Below are 21,908 nucleotides of genomic sequence, written 5' to 3'. Positions count from 1 at the left end.
ATAGAGACTGCCAGAGGTCCGGACAACAGGCCCTCCAATTTGACACAATCACCTCTATCTGAGAAGTAGTTGGTGAACCAGGCGTGGCAGTCATTTCAGAAAGCAAGGCTGTTAAGTCTATCAGGATTTGGGTGAAGGAGAAGCTGGGAAGGCTTGGGCAAGCAGCTTCGGGGGGTGTGGAGCTGTTGGTCGGGGTTGGGGTAGCCAGGAGGAAAGCATGGCCAGCCGTAGAGAAAGCTTATTGAAATTCTCAATAATCGTGGATTTATCAGTGGTGACAGTGTTTCCTAGCCTCAGTGCAGTGGGCAGCTGGGAGGCGGTGCTCTTTTTCTACATGGACTTTACAGTGTCCCAGAACTTTTTTGAGTTAGAGCTAATTCTGTTTGAAAAAGCTAGCCTTTGCTTTCCTAACTGACTGTGTGTATTGGTTCCTGACTTCCCTGAAAAGTTGCATATCGCGGGGACTATTCGATGCTAGTGCATTACGGCACAGGATGTTTTTGTGCTGATCGAGGGCAGCCAGGTCTGGAGTGAACGAAGTGCTATATCTGTTCTGTGGCATGCTTATTTAAGATGGTGAGTAAATTACTTATAGAGAACAACCAGGCATCCTCTATGGACGGGATGAGGTCAATATCCTTCCAGGATACCCGGGCCAGGTCGATTAGAAAGGCCTGGACAGAAGTGTTTCAGGGAGCGTTTGACAGTGATGAGGGGTGGTCGTTTGACCACGGACCAATAACGGATGCAGGCAATGAGGCAGTGATCGCTGAGATCCTGATTGAAAACAGCAGAGGTGTATTTGGAGGGCAAGTTGGTCAGGATAATATCTATGAGGGTGCCCATGTTTACGGATTTTGGGTTGTACCTGGTAGGTTCATTGATAATTTGTGTGAGATTGAGGGCATCTAGCTTAGATTGTAGGATGGCCGGGGTGTTAAGCATGTCCCAGTTTAGGTCACCTAACTGAATGAACTCTGAAGATAGATGGGGGCAATCAATTCACATATGGTGTCCAGGGCACAGCTGGGAGCTGAGGGGGGTCTATAACAGGCGGTAACAGTGAGAGAATTATTTCAGGAGAGATACATTTTTTAAATTAGAAGCTCGGAACTGTTTGGGCATAGACCTGGAAAGTATGACATAACTTTGCAGGCTATCTCTGCAGTAGATTGCAACTCCTCCTTTGGCAGTTCTATCTTGACGGTAAATGTTGTAGTTGGGGATGGACATCTCAGAATTTTTGGTGGCCTTCCTAAGCCAGGATTCAGAAACGGCAAGGACATCAGGGTTGGAGGAGTGTGCTAAAGCACTGAGTAAAACAAACTTAGGGAGGAGGCTTCTGATATTAACATGCATGAAACCAAGGCTTTTACGGTTACAGAAGTCAACAAATGAGAGCGTCTGGGGACACACATGGCCTGGGTTAACCTCTACATCACCCGAGGAACAGAGGAGGAGTAGGTTGAGGGTACGGCTAAAGGCTATCAAAACTGGTCATCTAGTGCGTTGGGGGCAGAGAATAAAATGAGCAGATTTCTGGCCGTGGTAGAATAGATTCATGGCATAATGTACACACAGGGGTATGGTGGGGTGTGGGTACAGTGGAGGTAAATCTAGGCATTGAGTGACGATAAGAGGTCGCATCTCTGGAGGCACTAGTTATGCTAGGTGAGATCACCGCATGTGTGGGAGGTGGGATAAAAGAGGTATCTGAGGCATGTTGAGTGGGGCTATAGGGGCTCCGCAGTAAAATAAAACAATGATATCTACCCTAAACAACAGTATACACGGCATATTGACATTAGAGAGAGACATAAAGCGAGGCATAACGCAATCACAGGTGTTGATTGGAAGAGCTAGCTAAGACAACAACGGGTAGACAACAACAGCTAATCAGCTAAGACAACAACAACAGGTAAAATGGAGATGAATGGGCAGAGGGTCAGTTAACTACACACATGGCCTGAGTTCGAGGCTGGGGCTGACAGATAAACAATAAACAAAAATGGAGTGCTGTGATTATTAATGAACAGTCCAGCAGGCATCAGCTATGTAGCCAAGTGATCATAGGGTCCAGTGAACAGCAATAGATGAAACAGGGAAGCCGTTAGGCAGTCGTTACTACAGTAGAAAGCGGGGAACACGGCGTTCATAAAGTTAGCAGGCTGGGGCTGGCAGAAGCGTCTTCCCCGACGTCCGACAAAGGCCAGTTGAGGGCACATTGGACAGAATTATGTCGGCAGACCAGTCGTGATGGATCGGCGGGTCTCCCTGTCGACAAAGGGTCCAGGCCAATTGGCAAAAGAGGTATTGTAGCTGGAGTAACTTAGTTTGCTAGCCGGGAGATGCGCCTGGCTCGAGGCTAACTGGTGCTGGATTCGGGACAAGGGCGTTAGCCACTATAGCCACTCGGGAGCAGCTAGCTAGCTGCGATGATCCGATGCAACGGTCCAGAGCTTACGGCAGAAATCCGGTGATGTAGTGGCTTCTAGTCGTGTTAGTGAAGAGTCCGGGAGGCATCAGCTGTGTAGTCGAGTGATCATAGCGTCCACTGAGCAGGCCGGGAGATGGGCCTGGCTCAAGGCTAGCTTTGGGGCTGCACCACTCAGTAGCAGCTAGCTAGCTGCGATGATCTGGAGTAATGGTCCAGAGCTTACAGCAGAAATCTGGTGAATCTGGTGGAGAAAAGCAGTCCGATATGCTCAGGGTTAATATCGCGCTGTGCAGACAGGCGGGTATTATCCAGGCTAAAAGCGGCTGGTGTCTGAGCTAAAGGTAATAGCAGTGGCTAACAATGACTAAATAGCTAGTAGCTAATTAGCTGGATAGCATCTGATTGCTAGCTTCTGATGGAGGTTCTAGCTATAAGGTCTAAAAATAGCAGATCCGTATCACATTGGGTGAGGCGGGTTAACGGAAGGTATATTTAATAAAAAAATTGAAAAAGAGATTGAAAAATATTCAAATATACACAAAAAAAACAAAAGTTTACACTGGACAATGACAAAACCCATATACACTGCTACGCCATCTTGGATACATCTATATGGATGTGTGTTGCTGTTTGCATGACTACCTACCTCCTTGTCAAAGTTGAGCGTGTGCAGCAGCTCGATGCCCAGCAGCAGGCTGACCTGGTGGGCCTTCTTGGTGACGTTGAGGGACCTCTCCAGATCACGTTGTGTCAGAGAGTTGAGCATGCACCCGTCCACCAGGTGTGTGTGGAAGGCCTGCGAGTACTGTGGAAGCCCCACGTCGATCAGCCAGGCCTTGGCCACCCAGTGGTGGTCCATGTCTGCAGCCTTTGACAGCCTGCAGTGTGAAGAGATGACAGGACATTGGGAGAGATGAGAAGAGATAAGATAGGAGAAGAAAAGATAGGAGGAGATGGAAACAGATTACAAGCAGATGAAGATGTCACTAATGATACATCGACAAATGCCAGTTTACAATCAGAATACAACTTGACTATGGAAACAAACCTGATTCAGTTACACCAGCTCTGTCAGGAGGAAATTCACCCAACTTATTGTGTGACGCTTGTGGAAGGCTACCCAAAATGTTTGACCCAAGTTAAACAATTTAAAGGCAATGCTACCAAATACTAATTGAGTGTATGTAGTCTTCTGACCCACTGGGAATGTGATGAAAGAAATAAAAGCTGAAATGAATCATTCTCTCTACTATTATTCTGACATTTCACATTCTTAAAATAAAGTGTTGATCCTAACTGACCTAAGACAGGGAATTTTTACTAGGATTAAATGTCAGGAATTGTGAAACTTAGTTGAAATGTATTTGGCTGAGGTATATGTAAACTTCCGACTTTCAACATGTTGGGCCTATGCTCCTTGACACCCGTGTTGGGGTCAATTCAATCCCAACTCCAGGGATTGAATTGAATTCCTATGTGGAAAAGCCATGTCCAATTCAACAGACTGAAATTGACCCCAACTCTGCAAGAAAGTGACATTCTAATTCACATTCTGGTTTGCATACGCATTCTTTAATTGCCTTGGAACGCTTGGTGGAGGCAGCTCAAATTCCAAATCTGAAACCGGGTTTGCCAAACCCTGTACCTCTGTCTCTGATCATTGTCTAACCTTGCTTACATGTGCTTGTCACCAATAATGTGTGGTGTTATGCAGTGTTAGAATAGTGATAGTCATGTTTGACCAGCAGAGGGCCATCTCACACTAGAGGGAGCAAGCCGCTACTGTATGTGTGTGTCTGATACCATTGCAGATGAGAGTAGTAGAGTTCGCCTTTAACGGTTGATCCAGGGTCAGATAACCTTAACCATTAGGAAGGTACATGAATATCTGGATCTTAGATCTGTGGTTTTAGTGTGAGAAGGTGTATGAGGAGCGGAGCATCTCACCCCCTGCCGTTTTCGGCGTCCCTGTAGTCTTTGATGGCCAGCCGGAGCTTCCTGCGGTGCATGGAGCTGGTGACCCCTAACCCAAGCTCCAGGTCCTCATCTGACAGGCCCAGCAGCACCTGCACAGGGGTCAAAGGTCAAATCACATTCAACCGATTGTTGATAGTGGATTTCAGGATTCCAATTTCACAAGTGCCTTTGATTTGCGCCACAACATGTACCGGATGGCGGAAATTGACAATTGATTTAAAAACTGATAATCTCTTGATGTGACTCGTTCAGTTCTGAGAGCAAACCAGGCTGAGAAGTCTCCAGGCTCCAACGTAGTAACCAGACCGTCAATCTCTGTATCAAGTGTCAACTTGCTCTACCGGCAGGACAAGCTGATGTGAAAATCAAATGAATCCACCTCTGAAAGAGCTATTCGGAAAGTCACATGGATTTAATTGACTGAATACTGGCCTAAGTCTTCCTACAGTTTGGTGCCCTCTCGGGTCTTACCTTGCCACTCTTCACATTCTCCGAGCAGCCGAGAATGTACATGGGCATCGCCATGGGACGGGCAAGCTCCACCTGCTTGCCCTCCACAGCGACATGTGTATGCCCCTGGCAAGCTCCACCTGCTTGCCCTCCACAGCGACATGGGTATACCCCGGGCAAGCTCCACCTGCTGGAGGCGGTCCAGCTGATCCTCCCCATCAGAAAGGCTGAGACTGAGGCGAGTGGGGCTTGAGATACTGTCTGAGTCTGGATAGGTGGGCGAGGGGAGTGGGAGGAAAGATATGGGCAGGGGGGTTTTGGAAGGTGGGAGAGTGGTAGTACGAGGGCAGTTGGTTTTCTATAGAACAAACAAGGACCATAGTAACCAAAAGGAGATAGAAAGCCCTTGCCCTGCTGTTTATAAGACAGAGTGTGCTGTTTATAAGAGAGAGAGTAGTTTCTAATGGAATAACACACTTTGGCTACTTGACAGCTTTTGTGCATAGCCAATCGTTTGCCAAGCCTCAGAAAAGCTTGTAAACAAACTATCCACAGTGTCAAACAAATGTATGTACTTACTAAGTCCTTTAAAGAGAAGCTGTTAAAAACAGTTTGCCCGTGTACGTTAAATTCGCCTCATCTGTCAATATTAGCCTGCAAGTCCAGCTGCTTGATAATAGAGAGGAGAAAACCTGTACAGTCATAATGGCATAATGCAGCTATAGGACTCTAGTAAGGTTAATTAGTTAAACAGGGAGAGTTAATTAACTGATCAACGTGTAGGAGTGCCATCTCCCTCATAAGTATTATCCCCTTTGTTTTGTTAGGGAATATGCCAGCAGGTGGCAGTCTAAAGCTTCTATGGCATGAACTTATACTGCATAAACAAATTATATCGTCCCTTAGTGAAAAAGGTATTATTGTTAAAAGATGGTACAACATATAAAGTAACTTGAAAATCATATAACTCATCACAAATTCCAGGGTTATCCTCTCCTTATCATTGAAATAAGGATTCCTTGCATGCTTATCATTTCAACGTTTTTGTCATCAGGCTTATACTGTAGCAGATGTTGTCTGGGCACAATGTGAAGATGTTCGACTATTACCTCTTACCTAGCAGATCTACATCACTTTGTTAAATCACACAATGACAATTCCCTAAGCTGTCTTCAGTCCTGCTAGAAAATTGCTCGCATTCGTTCCCGGCCCCACATGAAGAATGACTTATAATTACACTAAGAATAAGAGACTAGTCATATCCCAAGGTAAGGATACAGAAGAATGGAGGAATTGTCCTGCTGGCTCCTTGAAAGGGACTCCTCTCTATGGCTGCTTTGTGTTCGCACTTATCTTCGTGGCACAATAAAGGTGCAAACACAACCCATAGCCAATACTATCTGCCCAGAACAGGTGTTTTAAATCTCAGTGGGTGTCTGGCAAAACAGAGCAACAGGTATGCATTCTGCTCAGTTTCCTTCACAACATTTTCTAAACCATTCCTCCAGTCTTTCTCGATTTATGCTTTGTCCTGTTGTGTCTATGGAATCTAACAGCCCAGGAGATATAGCAAAGTAAGCAGAGTTGAGGGAGAAAAATAACAGTACCTTCAGAGGTGGTACATTCATTGTACCACCTGCTAATAGGTCAGTAAAAGTTATTGTTTGTCATTACCACTGGTTAGCAGACTCTTTCTGTATCCCTCTCCACAATAACATGTAGTGTTGCTCAAATATGATATAGACTGACCAGGTGAATCCAGGTGAAAGCTATGATGCCTTATTGATTTCACTTGCTAAATCCACTTCAATCAGTCACTTGGTGCCTTTTTTGATTTCAACTTTATTTAATCCGGTAGGCCAGTTGAGAACAAGTTCTCATTTACAACTGCGACCTGGCAGAGCGCCCCTTGACAATAAGATAGATGACCTCCGATCGCATATTTGCTACAAACGGGACTCTCGAAACTGCAATATTCTCTGCTTTTCTGAAACATGGCTCTTGAACAAGATACCCCCATGGCTATCCAACTCGATGGATTCTCCATTCACCGTGACGACAGGACAATGGAGTTGGGGGGAGGGGTTTGCTTCTTCACCAACAGCAACTGGTATGCTGACTCGAGAGCGGTGGTGGCAACCCATTATTCAACCCGTCTTGGAATACATGATGGCCAAATGCCGACCTTTTTACCTCCCGAGGGAGATTTCAGCTGTTATCGGGACTGTTGTATGCATTCCACCTCAGAAGAAGAATAACACGCTAGCACTTAAAGGAAAGGTTCACCCATTTTGAACGTTATGTTGTTTTTGTGCATCTCTGAGTGATGTTCTATCGATTCCCAGGGTCATTTCATGTTTTCATGTATATCTGAGTTATTGGCATTCAATCAGGCAGAAATCTGTCCAGTATGATGTAGCACTGTGATAAAGTCGCTCTCACTACACTGGAAGTTAATAGGAATATGACTTTAAGATCGCAAAAACGTCTTTCATACGTGTCAGATTTCAATACTGGCCGATCTCATAACTTGGGAGGATGGCTTCTCTCAAATGAGCTATTGATCATATTTTTGCAATATTCCTACCTCGAGAAATGTGTAATTTAACAGAGGGTCTAGCACATTTAAACAAAAAATTGTCTGCCTCTTAGTCAGGGTGCATTGTATGGTGCACCCCGGATATAGAAAGGAGATAGGAATCCAATGAATGAAGGAACGTATTGTATAACGCCCCACCCAACAGACTGTTGACCAATCGCGTTCACGTTGTCATGCTGCGTCATGTGGTTGCTAAGCTAATCGTCACGCAATCCCTTCTCGAAGTCAGTGTATATCTGGAGAAATGTGTCTATTTTCCTCAAGTACGTAATGTCACGATTCTATACGATACTACTGATGGCAAGTTAATTATCTTACATCTCAGAAAAGATATGTAATGTTGTACTTCTTGTTGACAAAATTCGTGCTAATGTTGGGTTTTTGAGCTAGTGCCCAATAGACTCCTTGAAGGGGAGCGCCCCTTGTCCCAGATTCACCCAGAATGCAATACGCGGCGATTGGTGTAGCATGGGCAACATTTCCCATCTGAGGCACATCGATCCACTGGTTGTAGACTCCTAAATTGGTAGTGAGGTTTGTTTAGGGGATTTGCCAGCTAACTAGCTATGTTACATGCTGATATTGTCTTTGTTATTATTGTGTGTAGCTACATTTGATTGCTAGCTTGCCAGCCAGTCCATAGAGTGAGCATTGAATTGTGGATTTTGTAGTCAAATTGAACTGCAACAGATTTTCCATGTTGCTACCAACCTTATAACGGCAAAATTAAACATTTGTTCACCAAAAATATTTGTGTTTTTTAACACTTTAAATTAAAGGAATGAGTGGTTTTGGGTGGAGTTTTCCTTTAAGAGATGTGATGCCCAACTTCTATCAAAACATATCTCTCGCCACTAGGGGCGATAAAGTCCTAGACCACTGTTATTCTACCCAAAAGCAAGCATACAAGGCCCTCCCTTGTCCGCCATTCGGCAAATCAGATCATGACTCTGTACTCCTGCTTCCTGTAAACAAGCAGAAACTCAGACAGATTACCTGTCACTCGCTCAGTTGAAAAATGGTCACCAGAATCCAAGATTGAGCTACAGGACTGCTTTTCTAGCGCTAATTGTAATATGTTTCGGGTCTCCTCCGATATTGTCGACGCGCTAACCACCTCCGTCACTGGCTTCATTAGGAAATGCATCGCCGATGTTGTCCCCACAGTTAAGGTTTCCTGCATCCCCAATCAAAAGCCCTGGATTAACACTGAGGTTGGCACTAAACTAAAGGATAGGGCTATCGCAGACAACCCTGAAGCTACGGCTGAGAACAGGAACCAGTACAAGAAGTCCCGCTTTGAACTCCGCAAAGTCATCAAACGAGCAAAATAACAATATAAGAATATGGTGGAATCATATTACACTGGCTCCGACGCTCGCCGCATGTGGCAGGGGCTACAGTCCATTACGGATTATAAAGGAAAACCCAGCCATGATGTGCCCAACAATGCCTCTCTCTCAGACAAACTCAATGCATTTGATGCACAGTTTGTCAATAACAACATCTGGCCGGTTGTGAGTGCCTCCATCGACCCAGAAGATTGGGTGATCTCCCTCTCTGAGGACGACGTGATTAAAGTCTTTAAACAGGTCAATACCAGCAAGGCCACGGGGCCTGATGGTATTTCAGGGCGCTTGCGCAGAACAGCTTGCAGGTATGTTCACGGTAATTTTCAACCTCTCCTTTCCCCAGTATGTAATCCCAAAGTTTTAAGATGACCACCATCACTCCTGTTACCAAGACCTCTAAGGCTTCATGCCACATTGACTGTAGCACTCACATCTGTAATCATTGTTAGCAGTTGATGTAACTCTTCAATAACACAGACCCCAAAGTAAATCAGGGGGATTAAAATGGGTTTATTCAAAGCTTGGAAGTAGATGGTCATTCTCCCCTGATGCTCTCCATTGATTGTTAGTACTCTATTGACTTTTAGTCCTCTGTCTCTCCGTTGTGTATTTATCTTCAAAATATTCTTATATCATGAAGTGCTTGTCGAGGCTGGTTATAGCACACATCAACTCCATCATCCCAGACACCCTAGACCCATCCAAATGTGCATACAGCCCCAACAGATCCATAGACGACGCCATCTCAATTGCACTCCTCACTGCCCTCATCCACCTAGATAAAAGGAATACCTATGTGAGAATGCTGCTCATTGATTACAGCTCAGTGTTCAACACCATTGTCCCCTACAAGCTCATCACCAAGCTTAGGACCCTGGAACTGAACACCTCCCTCTGCAACTGGATCCTGGACTTCCTGACGGGCCTACCCCAGGTGGTGAGGGTAGGAAACATCTCCTCTGCCACGCTGACCCTCAACATGGGAGCCACACTGGTGCAGTGGAGGGGGTCGAGAGCTTCAAGTACCTCAACGTCCAAATCACTAAGAACTTAAAATGGTCCACACGCACGTGCACAGTTGTGAAGAAGGCGCGACAGTGCCTCATCCACCTCAGGAGGTTGAACAAGTTTGGCATGGACCATCAAATCCTCAAAACATTATATTACCGTACCATTGAGAGCATCTTGACTTGCTGCACCACTGCTTGGTATGGCAATAGCACCGTTCTCGATCGCATGGAGCTACAGAGAGTGGTGCAGACAACCCAGTATATCATTGGGGCCGAGCTCCCTGCCATCCAGGACCTCTATATCAGGCAGTGTGTAGGAATGCCCTGAAAATCTTTAAAGACTAACTACCCAAGTCATAGACTGTTCTCTCTGCTTACGCACAGCAAGGTGTACCGGTGTATCAAGTCTGATACCAACAAGCTCCTGAAAAGCTTAAATTCTCATGCCATAAGACTGCTAAACAGCTAAGAAAATGTCTAAATGGACTGAGTTGACCTTTTGCATTTACTATTTATTATTTTTGCACTGTCCTCTATGCACACTCACAGGGCCCTACACACTACCCACACTGATACTCCAACACACATACAAATACTAACTCCATCATTTTCTCACATACATTTAAACTGACTAAACACACCCACTCACATACAATCATCATATACACTGCTGCTATTCTGTTTATTATATATCCTGATGCCTACTTACCTTACCCCTATACATATCTACCTCTATCGATCCAGTATCCCTGCTGTCACGGTTTTCTTCCTGGGATGAAGGAGAGGACCAACACGCAGCGCGGCTAGTGTTCAACATGATTTAATAAAGAATATATTAGAACACTACAAATAACAAAACAAGAAATGTGAAAACCGAAACAGTCCTATCTGGTGCAGAACACAAAGACAGAAGACAGGAAACAATCACCCACAAAATCCCAACACAAAACAAGCCTCCTATATATGATTCTCAATCAGGGACAACGATTGACAGCTGCCTCTGATTGAGAAGCATATTAGGCTGGACACAGAAACAGACAAACTAGACACACAACATAGAATTCCCACCCAGCTCACGTCCTGACCAACACTAAACAAGCAAAACACATAAGAACTCTGGTCAGGACGTTACACCTGCACATTGTAAATATGGCACTGGAACTGACCCTGTATATAAACTCAGCAAAAAAAGAAGCATCCTCTCACTGTCAACTGCGTTTATTTTCAGCAAACTTAACGTGTAAATATTTGTATGAACATAACAAGATTCAACAACAGACATAAACTGAACCACTTCCACAGACATGTAACTAACATACATGGAATAATGTGTCCCTGAACAAAGGGGGGTGGGGTCAAAATCAAATGTAACAGTCAGTATCTGGTGTGGCCACCAGCTGCATCATGGACTGCACCAGATTTGCCAGTTATTGCTGTGAGATGTTACCCCACTCTTCCACCAAGGCACCTATAAGTTCCCGAACATTTCTGGGGGGAATGGCCCTAGCCCTCACCCTCCGACCCAACAGGTCCCAGAAGTGCTCAATGGGATTGAGATCCAGGCTCTTTGCTGGCCATGGCAGAACACTGACATTCCTGTCTTGCAGAAAATCACGCACAGAATGAGCAGTACGGCTGGTGGCATTGTCATGCTGGAGGGTCATTTCATGATGAGCCTGCAGAAAGGGTACCACATGAGGGAGGAGGATGTCTTCACTGTAACGCACAGCGTTGAGATTGCCTGCAATGACAACAAGCTCAGTCCGATGATGCTGTGACACACTGCCCGAGACCATGACAGACCCTCCACCTCCAAATCTCCAAACCGCGACTCATCAGTGAAGAGCACTTTTTGCCAGTCCTGTCTGGTCCAGCAATGGTGGGTTTGTGCCCATAGTTGACATTGTTGCCGGTGATGTCTGGTGAGGACCTGCCTTATAACAGGCATACAAGCCATCAGTCCAGCCTCTCTCAGCCTATTGTGGACAGTCTGGGCACTGATGGAGGGATTGTGCGTTCCTGGTGTAACTCAGACAGTTGTTGTTGCCATCCTGCACCTGTCCCGCAGGTGTAATGTTCGGATGTACCGATCGTGTGCAGGTGTTGTTACACGTGGTCTGCCACTGTGAGGACGATCAGCTGTCCGTCCTGTGTCCCTTTAGTGCTGTCTTAGGCGTCTCACAGTACAGACATTGCAATTTATTGCCCTGGCCACATCTGTAGTCCTCATGCATCCTTGCAGCATGCCTAAGGCACGTTCACGCAGATGACCAGAGACCCTGGGCATCTTTCTTTTGGTGATCTTCAGAGTCAGTAGAAAGGCCTCTTTAGTGTCCTAGGTTTTCATAACTGTGACCTTAATTGCCTACCCTCTGTAAGCTGTTAGTGTCTTAACGACTGTTCCACAGGTGCATGTTCATTAATTGTTAATGGTTCATTGAACAAGCATGGGAAACAGTGTTTAACCCTTTACAATGAAGATCTGTGAAGTTATTTGGATTTTTATGAATTATCTTTGAAAGACAGGGTCCTGAAAAAGGGACCTTTCTTTTTTTGCTGAGTTTAGGATGCTGAGTTTAGGATGCTTACTTACTTTATCATGTTCTTCCTATTTCTTATTTTTAAATCTTGTGTGTTTTTTTCTACCTTGTTATTTGTAGTATTACATTGTTATTGATTTAAACATTGTTGGGATTATAGCATGTGACATTAAAACTTTTAACTTGTAGATGAAGGTGAGGAGACAGGTTAATTAAGCCTTAAGTCAATTGAGACATGGATTGTGTATGTGTGCCATTCAGAGGGTGAATGGGCAAGACAAATATTTAAGTGCCTTTGTATGGTAGTAGGTGCCAGGCACACCGGTTTGTGTCAAGAACTGCAACGCTGCTGGGTTTTTCACACTAAAACAGTTTCCTGTGTGTTTTAAGAATGGTCCACAATTCAATATTAAGAAGGTGTTCCTAACGGTTGGTATACTCAGTGTACATGTATATACCCTTTTCACACGACTGAGCTGAGCCAAGCCACCCAAAGCTATTCTGTACTACACTTGCCTGGTTACACATCCACTATAGTTGATGGAGTATGTGACAATGTGAAAATTACATCTCAGAGCCAGCACAGTAGGGGAGAGTGGGGTAAGTTGAGCCTAAGAGTTATTTATTTTTTAATTAAAAAAAAATCACTTTTATTTAACCAGGTAGGCTAGTTAAGAACAAGTTCTCATTTGCAACTGCGACCTGTCCAAGATAAAGCATAGCAGTTCGACACATACAACACAGAGTTACACATGGAATAAACAAAACAAAGAGTCAATAATACAGTAGAAAAAAAGAAATCAAAAAGTCTATATACAGTGAGTGCAAATTAGGTAAGATAAGGGAGTTAAGGCAATAAATAACACTGGAATGGTAGATGTGCAGAAGATGAATGTGCAAGTAGAGATACTGGGGTGCAAAGGAGCAAGATAAATAAATACAGTATGGGGATGAGGGTAGTTGGATGGGCTGTTTACAGATGGGGTATGTACAGGTGCAGTGATCTGTGAGCTGCTGAGTCTCCAGCTTCAGTGATTTTTGAATCTGGGTTAATTGAGCCACCCTTGTTTCTGGGAAACAGTACACAAATGTATAATTTGACCAAATATTTAGGATGAAGTCATCATTTCATGGAGTCTGTGAATGAAGAAACCACATGGAAAAAGTGGTAAGTAAGTAAGGCGAAAAAAATGTATTTTCACTAAGTCAAATTAATTTGTGTCAGAGGTTTCACAATGCTTTTATCGTAACCAAAGTAGATCATTGTAAGATTGTTCTATACATTAGTTGGAGTCTCTATAGAGTACCACAGCATGAATCATAATATCCCAAAAACCTAACAGTCAAACAGTGAAATGGTTCCAATAGTTTTTTCACCATTCATTTTTCCCATAGGGAAATTTTTAAAACACTTAAAATAAGGGCTGGGTTTCGTGTAGGCTATGTTCACAATGTTGACTTCAGCTCCCCCAAATGATGCCATACATGTGGTCTGTGGTTGTGAGGCCGGTTGGACGTACTGCCAAATTCTCTAAAAAGACGAAGGCGGCTTATGGTAGAGAAATTGGAAACAGCTCTGATGGACATTCCTGCAGTCAGCATGTCAATTGCACGCTCCCTCAAAACTTGAGACATCTGTGGCATTGTGTTGTGTGACAAAACTCCACATTTTATACTCCTTTTATTGTCCCCAGCACAAGGTACACCTGTGTATTGATCATGCTGTTGAATCAACTTCTTGAGAAACTACATCTGTCAGGTGGCTGGATTATCTGTCAAAGGAAAAATGCTCACTAACAGGGATGTAAACAAATTTGTGCACACATTTTTATGAGAGAAAATATTTTTGTGCTTATTGAACATTTCAGGGATCTTTTATTTCAGCTCATGGGACCAACACTTTACATTTTCTGTTCATATTTTTGTTCAGTGTACAGTACTGTTAAATTCATTTGTGGAATTTCTTTCCTTCTTAATGCATTTGAGCCAATCAGTTATGTCTCACGAGGTAGGGGTGGTATACAGAAGATAGCCCTATTTGGTAAAAGACCAAGTCCATATTATGGCAAGATCAGCTAAAATAAGCAAAGAGAAATGACAGGCCATCATTACTTTAAGACATGAAGGTCAGTCAATCCGGAACATTTCAAGAACTTTTAAAGTTTCTTCAAGTGTAGCCTCAAAAACCATCAAGTGCTATGATGAAACTGGCTGTCATGAGGACCGTCACAGGAAAGGAAGACCCAGAGTTACCTCTGCTGCAGAGGATAAGTTCATTAGAGTTACCAGCCTCAGAAATTGCAGCCTTAATAACTGCTCCACAGAGTTCACGTAACAGACACATCTCAGCATCAACTGTTCAGAAGAGACTGCGGGAATCAGGCCTTCATGATTGAATTGCTGCAAAGAAACTACTACTAAAGGACACCAATAATAAGAAACTTGTTTGGGCCAAGAAACACAGGCAATGGACATTAGACTAGTGGTAATCTGTCCTTCGGTCTGATGAGTCCAAATTTTAAATTTCTGGTTCCAACCGCGGCGTCTTTGTGAGATGCAGAGTAGGTAAAAGGATGATCTCCGCATGTGTGGTTCCCACTGTGAAGCATGGAGGAGGAAGTGTGGGGGTGCTTTTCTGGTGACACTGTGATTTATTTAGACTTCAAGGCACATTTAACCAGCATGGCTACCACAGCATTCTGCAGTGATACACCATCCCATCTGGTTTGCGCTTAGTGGGACTATCATTCGTTTTTCAACAGGACACTGACCCAACACACCTCCAGGCTGTGTACGGGCTATTTACCAAGAAGAAGAATGATGGAGTGCTGCATCAGATGACCTGGCCTCCAGAATCACCCGACCTCAACCCAATTGAGATGGTTGGGATGAGTTGTCCGCAGAGTGAAGGAAAAGCAGCCAACAAGTGCTCAGCATATGTGGGAACTCCTTCAAGACTGTTGGGAAAAGCATTCCAGGTGAAGCTTGTTGAGAGAATGCCAAGAGTGTGCAAAGCTATTATCAAGACAAAGGGTGGCTACTTTGAATAATCTCAAATATATTTTGATTTGTTTAACACTTTTATGGTTACTACATGATTCTATTTGTGTTATTTCATAGTTTTGATATCTTCACTTTTATTCTACAATGTAAAAAATAGTAAAAATAAAGAAATACCCTTGAATGAGTAGGTGTGTCCAAACATTTAACTGGAACTGTATGTAAACTCATCCAGAAGTATACACAGTAGGTCTACTGTGTAGTCTACTTCACAGGAAAATGTGATTATATTATATTCCAACACTGGTCAACTTGAAGCAGTGCTGGATTCAAAACGAGCATGTTTCCTACATCCAGAGTCCGCACACAGTCTGCAACCCAGTTTGATAGAACTTGATCGTGTACATTAGCGCACACAACAACAATTTGTTTCGCAAACTAAAATAAAAATCGCCATCTCCTATTAGACAATTCCAGGCAGGTCCTCCCTGTTCCAATCCATTTTCATAATTTGGTGCCTAATGAACACAACCCTGATTGTAAGGGGCTAAATGTGCTGTGGCGAATCATTTGGAATTAGTATTGGGTGTGAGATGCACTCACGGCTGCTTCCTGGGTTACGAGACGGTGGAGGTCAGAGGTCAGACAGGGTGGCAGTAGTATTAGAGAGGTTAAAGGTTATGGGAGAATGTTACTGACACTGTTTGCTAACATACAGTATGGGCTACATTCCAACCATCTCAAATGACATCCTTAACTATTCTCAGATCTTCTTGAAAAACGATCTCATATTTGAAAAAATATGAGAATACTATTTTTATTTATTTTATTTTTCACCTTTGTTTAACCAGGTAGGCTAGTTGAGAACAAGTTCCCATTTGCAACTGCGACCTAGCCAAGATAAAGCAAAGCAGTTCGACACATACAACAACACAGAGTTACACATGGAATAAACAAACATACAATCAATAATACAGCAGGAAAATCTATATACAGCATGTGCAAATGAGGTAGGATAAGAGAGGTTAGGCAATAAATAGGCCATGGTGGCAAAGTAATTACAATATAGCAATTAAAAACACTGGAATGGTAGATGTGCAGAGGATGAATGTGCAAGTTGAGATACTGGGGTGCAAAGGAGCAAGATAAATAAATATATCCAGTATGGGGATGAGGTAGATTGGATGGGCTATTTACAGTTGAGCTATGTACAGGTGCAGTGATCTGTGAGCTGCTCTGACAGCTGGTGCTTAAAGCTAGTGAGGGAGGTAAGAGTCTCCAGCTTCAGAGATTTTTGCAATTCGTACCAGTCATTGGCAGCAGAGAACTGGAAAGAGAAGCGGCAAAAAGGAATTTTAGACTTTGGGGGTGACCAGTGAGATATACCTGCTGGAGCGCATGCTACAGGTGGGTGCTGCTATGGTGACCAGTGAGCTGAGATAAGGCGGGGCTTTACCGAGCAGAGACTTGTAGATGACCTGGAGCCAGTGGGTTTGGCGACGAGTATGAAGCGAGGGCCAGCCAACGAGAGCATACAGGTCGCAGTGGTGGGTGACAAAGCGGATGGAACTGTGATAGACTGCATCCAATTTGTTGAGTAGAGTGTTGGAGGCTATTTTGTAAATGACATCGCCGAAGTCGAGGATCGGTAGGATGGTCAGTTTTATGAGGGTATGTTTGGCAGCATGAGTCAAGGATGCTTTGTTGCGAAATAGGAAGCCGATTCTAGATTTAATTTGGAGATGTTTAATGTGAGTCTGGAAGGAGAGTTTACAGTCTAACCAGACACCTAGGTATTTATAGTTGTCCACATATTCTAAGTCAGAACCGTCCAGAGTAGTGATGCTGGACGGGCGGGCAGCGATCGGTTGAAGAGCATGCATTTAGTTTTACTTGCATTTAAGAGCAGTTGGAGATCACGGAATGAGAGTTGTATGGCATTGAAGCTCATTGGGAAGTTTTTTAACACAGTGTCCAAAGAAGGGCCAGAGGTATACAGAATGGTGTCTTCTGCGTAGAGGTGGATCAAAGAATCACCAGCAGCGAGAGCGACATCATTGATGTATACAGAGAAGAGAGTCGGCCCGAGAATTGAACCCTGTGGCACCCCCATAGAGACTGCCAGAGGTCCGGACAACAGGCCCTCCGATTTGACATACTGAACTCTATCGGAGAAGTAGTTGGTGAACCAAGCGAGGCAATCATTTGAGAAACCAAGGCTGTTGAGTCTGCCAATAAGAATGTTGTGATTGACAGAGTCGAAAGCCTTTGCCATGTCGATGAATATGGCTGCACAGTAATGTCTCTATTTGAGCCCAGGTCATGTCTAAGTGGCCATGAGGTGAAGGAGTCAAAGAGGAAAGGCAGCCATTTGGGAGAATTGGGATGGAGCCCCGTCACAGATGGACTCTGCCAGCTGGGGGAAGCTGCCACTCCTGTGACAGAAGATGGCAGCCCTCCCAGCATGACGAGGGAATAGGATTACAGCATACCACAAACAAACAAACACAGGAAAGAGAGGAAAGCCACGTGGAAATTCAGTGTTATTTATTTTATTAAAAAATAATCCTCATTTAATTTCTTCACATTTTTGTTGCCATGCCATTATAAGTTATTTACAACCCCCTCAAGTGCTAAACATCTTCTAGTCCTCACGGCTTGAGCCTCATTTGAGACCAATTATTTTACTTTAAATAAAACTCTTTAATAGCAATTTCAATAATGTTTCCTCATTTATAAAATGTTTTAATATTCAATTAAGAAATGAAAGGGAATTATGTTGCAGCATAAAATGATATAATGTTAATTTGATAGGGTGTTCCAGCAGGAGAATAGGCTTTGATATTCCGATATATATTCCTGTTTTACGGATATTCCATTTAAGGACCCTAAATAATAACTCCAATAAATGGACCCTAAATGCACCGTCAAGATGTAGACAGCCAACCACATGACATAGGGTATGCAACCTGTAGTTGTTGACATAAGCGTCTGTGAGTGAGATGCCTATGAATGAGATACCATTTGTATAGGGTCCCATACACCAGCGATTCTCTACTGGTTTTGCCAAGGGACCCAAATTGTCTGTTACGACCCAATTCTAGCAATATTAGCTTTGCATTTTTTTGTTGTTGCCAAAATGCCATCTGGAAAGCAATTTTTTATTATAATTCCTTCAAATGTTCTACCTAGCTTAGTAGTTTAAATTCAGACTTGAGTATTTTTCACCCCCCCAATTTCTTTTATTAAAAAATACTTTTAGAAATATTTTTTACTCAGACACCTGCGGCCCATTCAAAACCTCCCGCGACCCCAGTTGAGAATTGCTGCCACACACCATAATCTTTTACATGTTTATTGGGGGACCTCCAATTACTAAAGTAGCAATTTCATATGAATTTGTTTATTTTCCTTTCCATTCTCTAGAAGGTAGGATGAACCATTAGCCGTTCAATGTCAATGTGGATTTCCTATAAAGCAAGGCAGACTTCTGCAGACTTCTGGAAAAATGATAAAAATATAATCTATCTTGTTTTTTTCCCCAGAGAAAAACACTATTAACCCTTGGTACCTATTTAATTGCCTTTTCAGCTATGGCTTGAACCCCCAAATTTGATGGGTGTTTCTTGGTCTAGCCCGGGGGAGGGATATGGTGTGCCGTTATTTCAGTTTGATTAGCTCGGCTCAATTTGGTTTTAACCCGCAGCATAACTGCTCATCAGAAATACTTTCTTCTCTCAACCCATCCTACCACCCGTGCCCCATCACACTCTCACGCTTGTCAATCGAACCTGAAGCTGTATTGTCTGTCAATTTCACCAGCAAACTAGAGAGCAGGAGAAGAGCTAAGGGTGGCTAAAGGTGTGTGGAGGTGGTGTTGTAGTGACCTTATTGACACGTTCCTATGTCAATTCCTGCTGCAAACAGGTTGCAAGGTAGTGTACTTTTCAGTATGGACCAGTGTTGTCTACTGTATAACATTGAAATTAGAGCCACTTGTAACAGTGAAACCATAACAAGCTTATAGGCTATATCGTGTTTCAGAGCTGCAAGTATATTCCATCTACTTGAAAAGAGCATCAATTAATTCTGCAGTTTTGAGGATAAGGGTAATTTAGAATAAAAGCTGAATTTATTATTTTGGATTTCCCTCTGAACAATGTGATAATCCTCATAATTAAAATAGGATTAAAACTCTCGAGCTGCTTTGCTCTCTGAAAGCTGTTGAAATGTTGGACTTAATACCGGGTTGCAAAGGGTAGGAAACTTTCCATGGGAAGTTAAGCCCTGGAATTTGGAGGATTTTGCTTAAATTCATCAAAAAGTTAGCTTATAACAGTGAACCTTTTTTTTGTGGGATACACATAAGGCAATTCTAGGTCTAGTGGCATATTTTGGTTAAACTATCCCCAATTCAATGGAATTGCAACCCTCTGTATGCACAGTGCATTCTTCCATCACATGTACAGCTGATTCTCAAGGTCTTGCACACTAATGAGATGCTATTGAGCCCACATTACTACACTGTCTGAGCGAAGGACTACATGCTTTCTGCTTTAGCAGTCTGCTTAGGGTCATTGTCTTGCTGGAAGGTGAACCTCCCTACCAGTCTCAAATCTCTGGAAGACTGAAACAGGTTTCCCCCCCAAGAATTTTCCTGTATTTAGCACCATCCATCATTGCTTCAATTCTGACCAGTTTCCCAGTCCCTGCCGATGAAAAACATCCCCACAGCATAATGCTGCCGCCACCATGCTTCACTGTGGGGTTGGTATTCTCGGGATGATGAGAGGTGTTGGGTTTGTACTTCTCCACAACGTTGTCCCTGACCTGTATGGAGCGCTCCTTGGTCTTCATGGTGCCCTTTGCTTAGTGGTGTTGCAGACTCTGGGGCCTTTCAGAATAGGTGTATATATACTGAGATCATGTGACAGATCTTGTGACACTTAGATTGCACAAAAGTGGTTTTTATTTAACTAATTATGTGCGTTCTGAAGGTAATTGGTTGCACCAGATCTTATTTAGGGGCTTCATAGCAAAGGGGGTGAAAACATATGTACGCATCACTTTTCAATTTTCAATTTTTTGGAATTCTTTGAAAGAAGTAATTTTTTTCATTTCAATTCACCAATTTAAACAATTTTGTGTATGTCCATTACATTAAATCCAAATAAAAATCTATTTAAATTATAGATTGTAATGCAACAAAATAGGAAAAACACCAAGGGGGATGAATACTTTTGCAAGGCACTGTATGTTAATAATGTTTTTGGGAGATACGATGGATCATTGGGGATCATTCAATATTCCATTTACTTTGTTGTTCTGTGAAATCATCCCATGTGAAGAGGCAACTCAATTAAAGTTCAATTCGTAACTACATTTATTTATTTATTTTTCTATTGGAAGGATTTAATCATTATGTCTACTTATGATAAGGTAAAAGGTTTATGTTTATGTCTCCATATGATATGGTAAATATATCCAATGCAAAAACATCTACATTGAAATGGTATTCATATTAATTTGCATATATTCCCATTAATTCCCACATCTGAATATTCCCCAAAATGTGCAACTCCACCGGTGACCTTTCAGGGAATTCCTCAGAATAAGAATTTGAGGATGTCCATCAGATGTCCACTAGTTTGACAAATACATTGCAAAGGGATGAGCTATCCATTCCTATTTAAGATATCTGTGAAAGTCGTAAAACTCATATTTTAGAACTAGCTCCCTCCCTAACTCCTTTTGACTGATAGTCAGAAAAATGAGAGAGGTCCTGCCAACAGTTTCTAACGTTCAGATATTTTATCAATCGCCATGCTTTTAGGAAACGGGGAGCTCTACGCATGCACATTTACATGCTTGAATCAGTGACAGCAGCATTTCTGGTCGATTTCCTCAGCTTTCAGCTTCTTTTTCCTCTGGGGGAAAACGTAGTTATGCTTGCCATAACAAAGTGTTTGTTTCCTTCCTCTCCGGCAACTGAGTTAGGAAGGACGCCTGTAACTTTGTAGTGACTGGGTGTATTGACACTCCATCCAAAGTGTAATTAATAACTTTCCCATGCTGAAAGGTATATTCAATATCAGCTTTTTTTTCATATACCAATAGGTGGCCTTCTTTTCGAGGCATTGGACAACTTCCCTGGTCTTTGTGGTTGAATCTGTTTGAAATTCGCTGCTCAACTGAGGGACCTTACAAATAATTGTATGTGTGTGGTATAGAGACATTTTTACTCCTAAACGTATTTATGGCTGCCATAACAAAGTGTTTGAATACTTGTTGAGTCAAGACATTTCAGCTTAAATTTGTTAATTAATAATAAAACAAATCTCAAATCTAATTCCACTTTGACATTATGGGATATTGTGTTTAGATCAGTGATACAAAATCTCAATTTAATCCATTTAAAATTCAGGCTGTAATACAACAAAATGTAGATAAAGTCAAGAGGTGTTTCTGAAGGCACTGTATACCATGTGTTATAGGGAAATAATGCACGCTCTAGAATGGCCTTCAAGCCAATCAGAAACATAT

The 21,908-nt window shown here is 42.9% G+C and overlaps 1 protein-coding gene across 1 annotated transcript in view; it reads right to left on the bottom strand.

The window, feature by feature from the left end:
• Positions 1–21,908, bottom strand: part of LOC129860471 (kazrin-like) — a 167,288-nt gene that overhangs the window by 13,783 nt on the left and 131,597 nt on the right. Inside the window, exons 9-12 of the mRNA XM_055930874.1 lie at positions 5,006–5,131; positions 4,886–4,965; positions 4,385–4,503; positions 3,084–3,315 (exon numbers count right to left, since the gene is read on the bottom strand). Of these exons, the coding sequence (XP_055786849.1) occupies positions 3,084–3,315; positions 4,385–4,503; positions 4,886–4,965; positions 5,006–5,131 (557 nt within the window). The remainder of the gene's footprint in view (positions 1–3,083; positions 3,316–4,384; positions 4,504–4,885; positions 4,966–5,005; positions 5,132–21,908) is intronic.

This window comes from Salvelinus fontinalis, chromosome 8, assembly GCF_029448725.1.
Source record: "Salvelinus fontinalis isolate EN_2023a chromosome 8, ASM2944872v1, whole genome shotgun sequence".
NCBI classification, from domain to species: Eukaryota; Metazoa; Chordata; class Actinopteri; order Salmoniformes; family Salmonidae; genus Salvelinus; species Salvelinus fontinalis.
The sequence above is the reverse complement of the archived record's forward strand: the minus strand, read 5'-3'. Positions and strand labels throughout refer to the sequence as shown.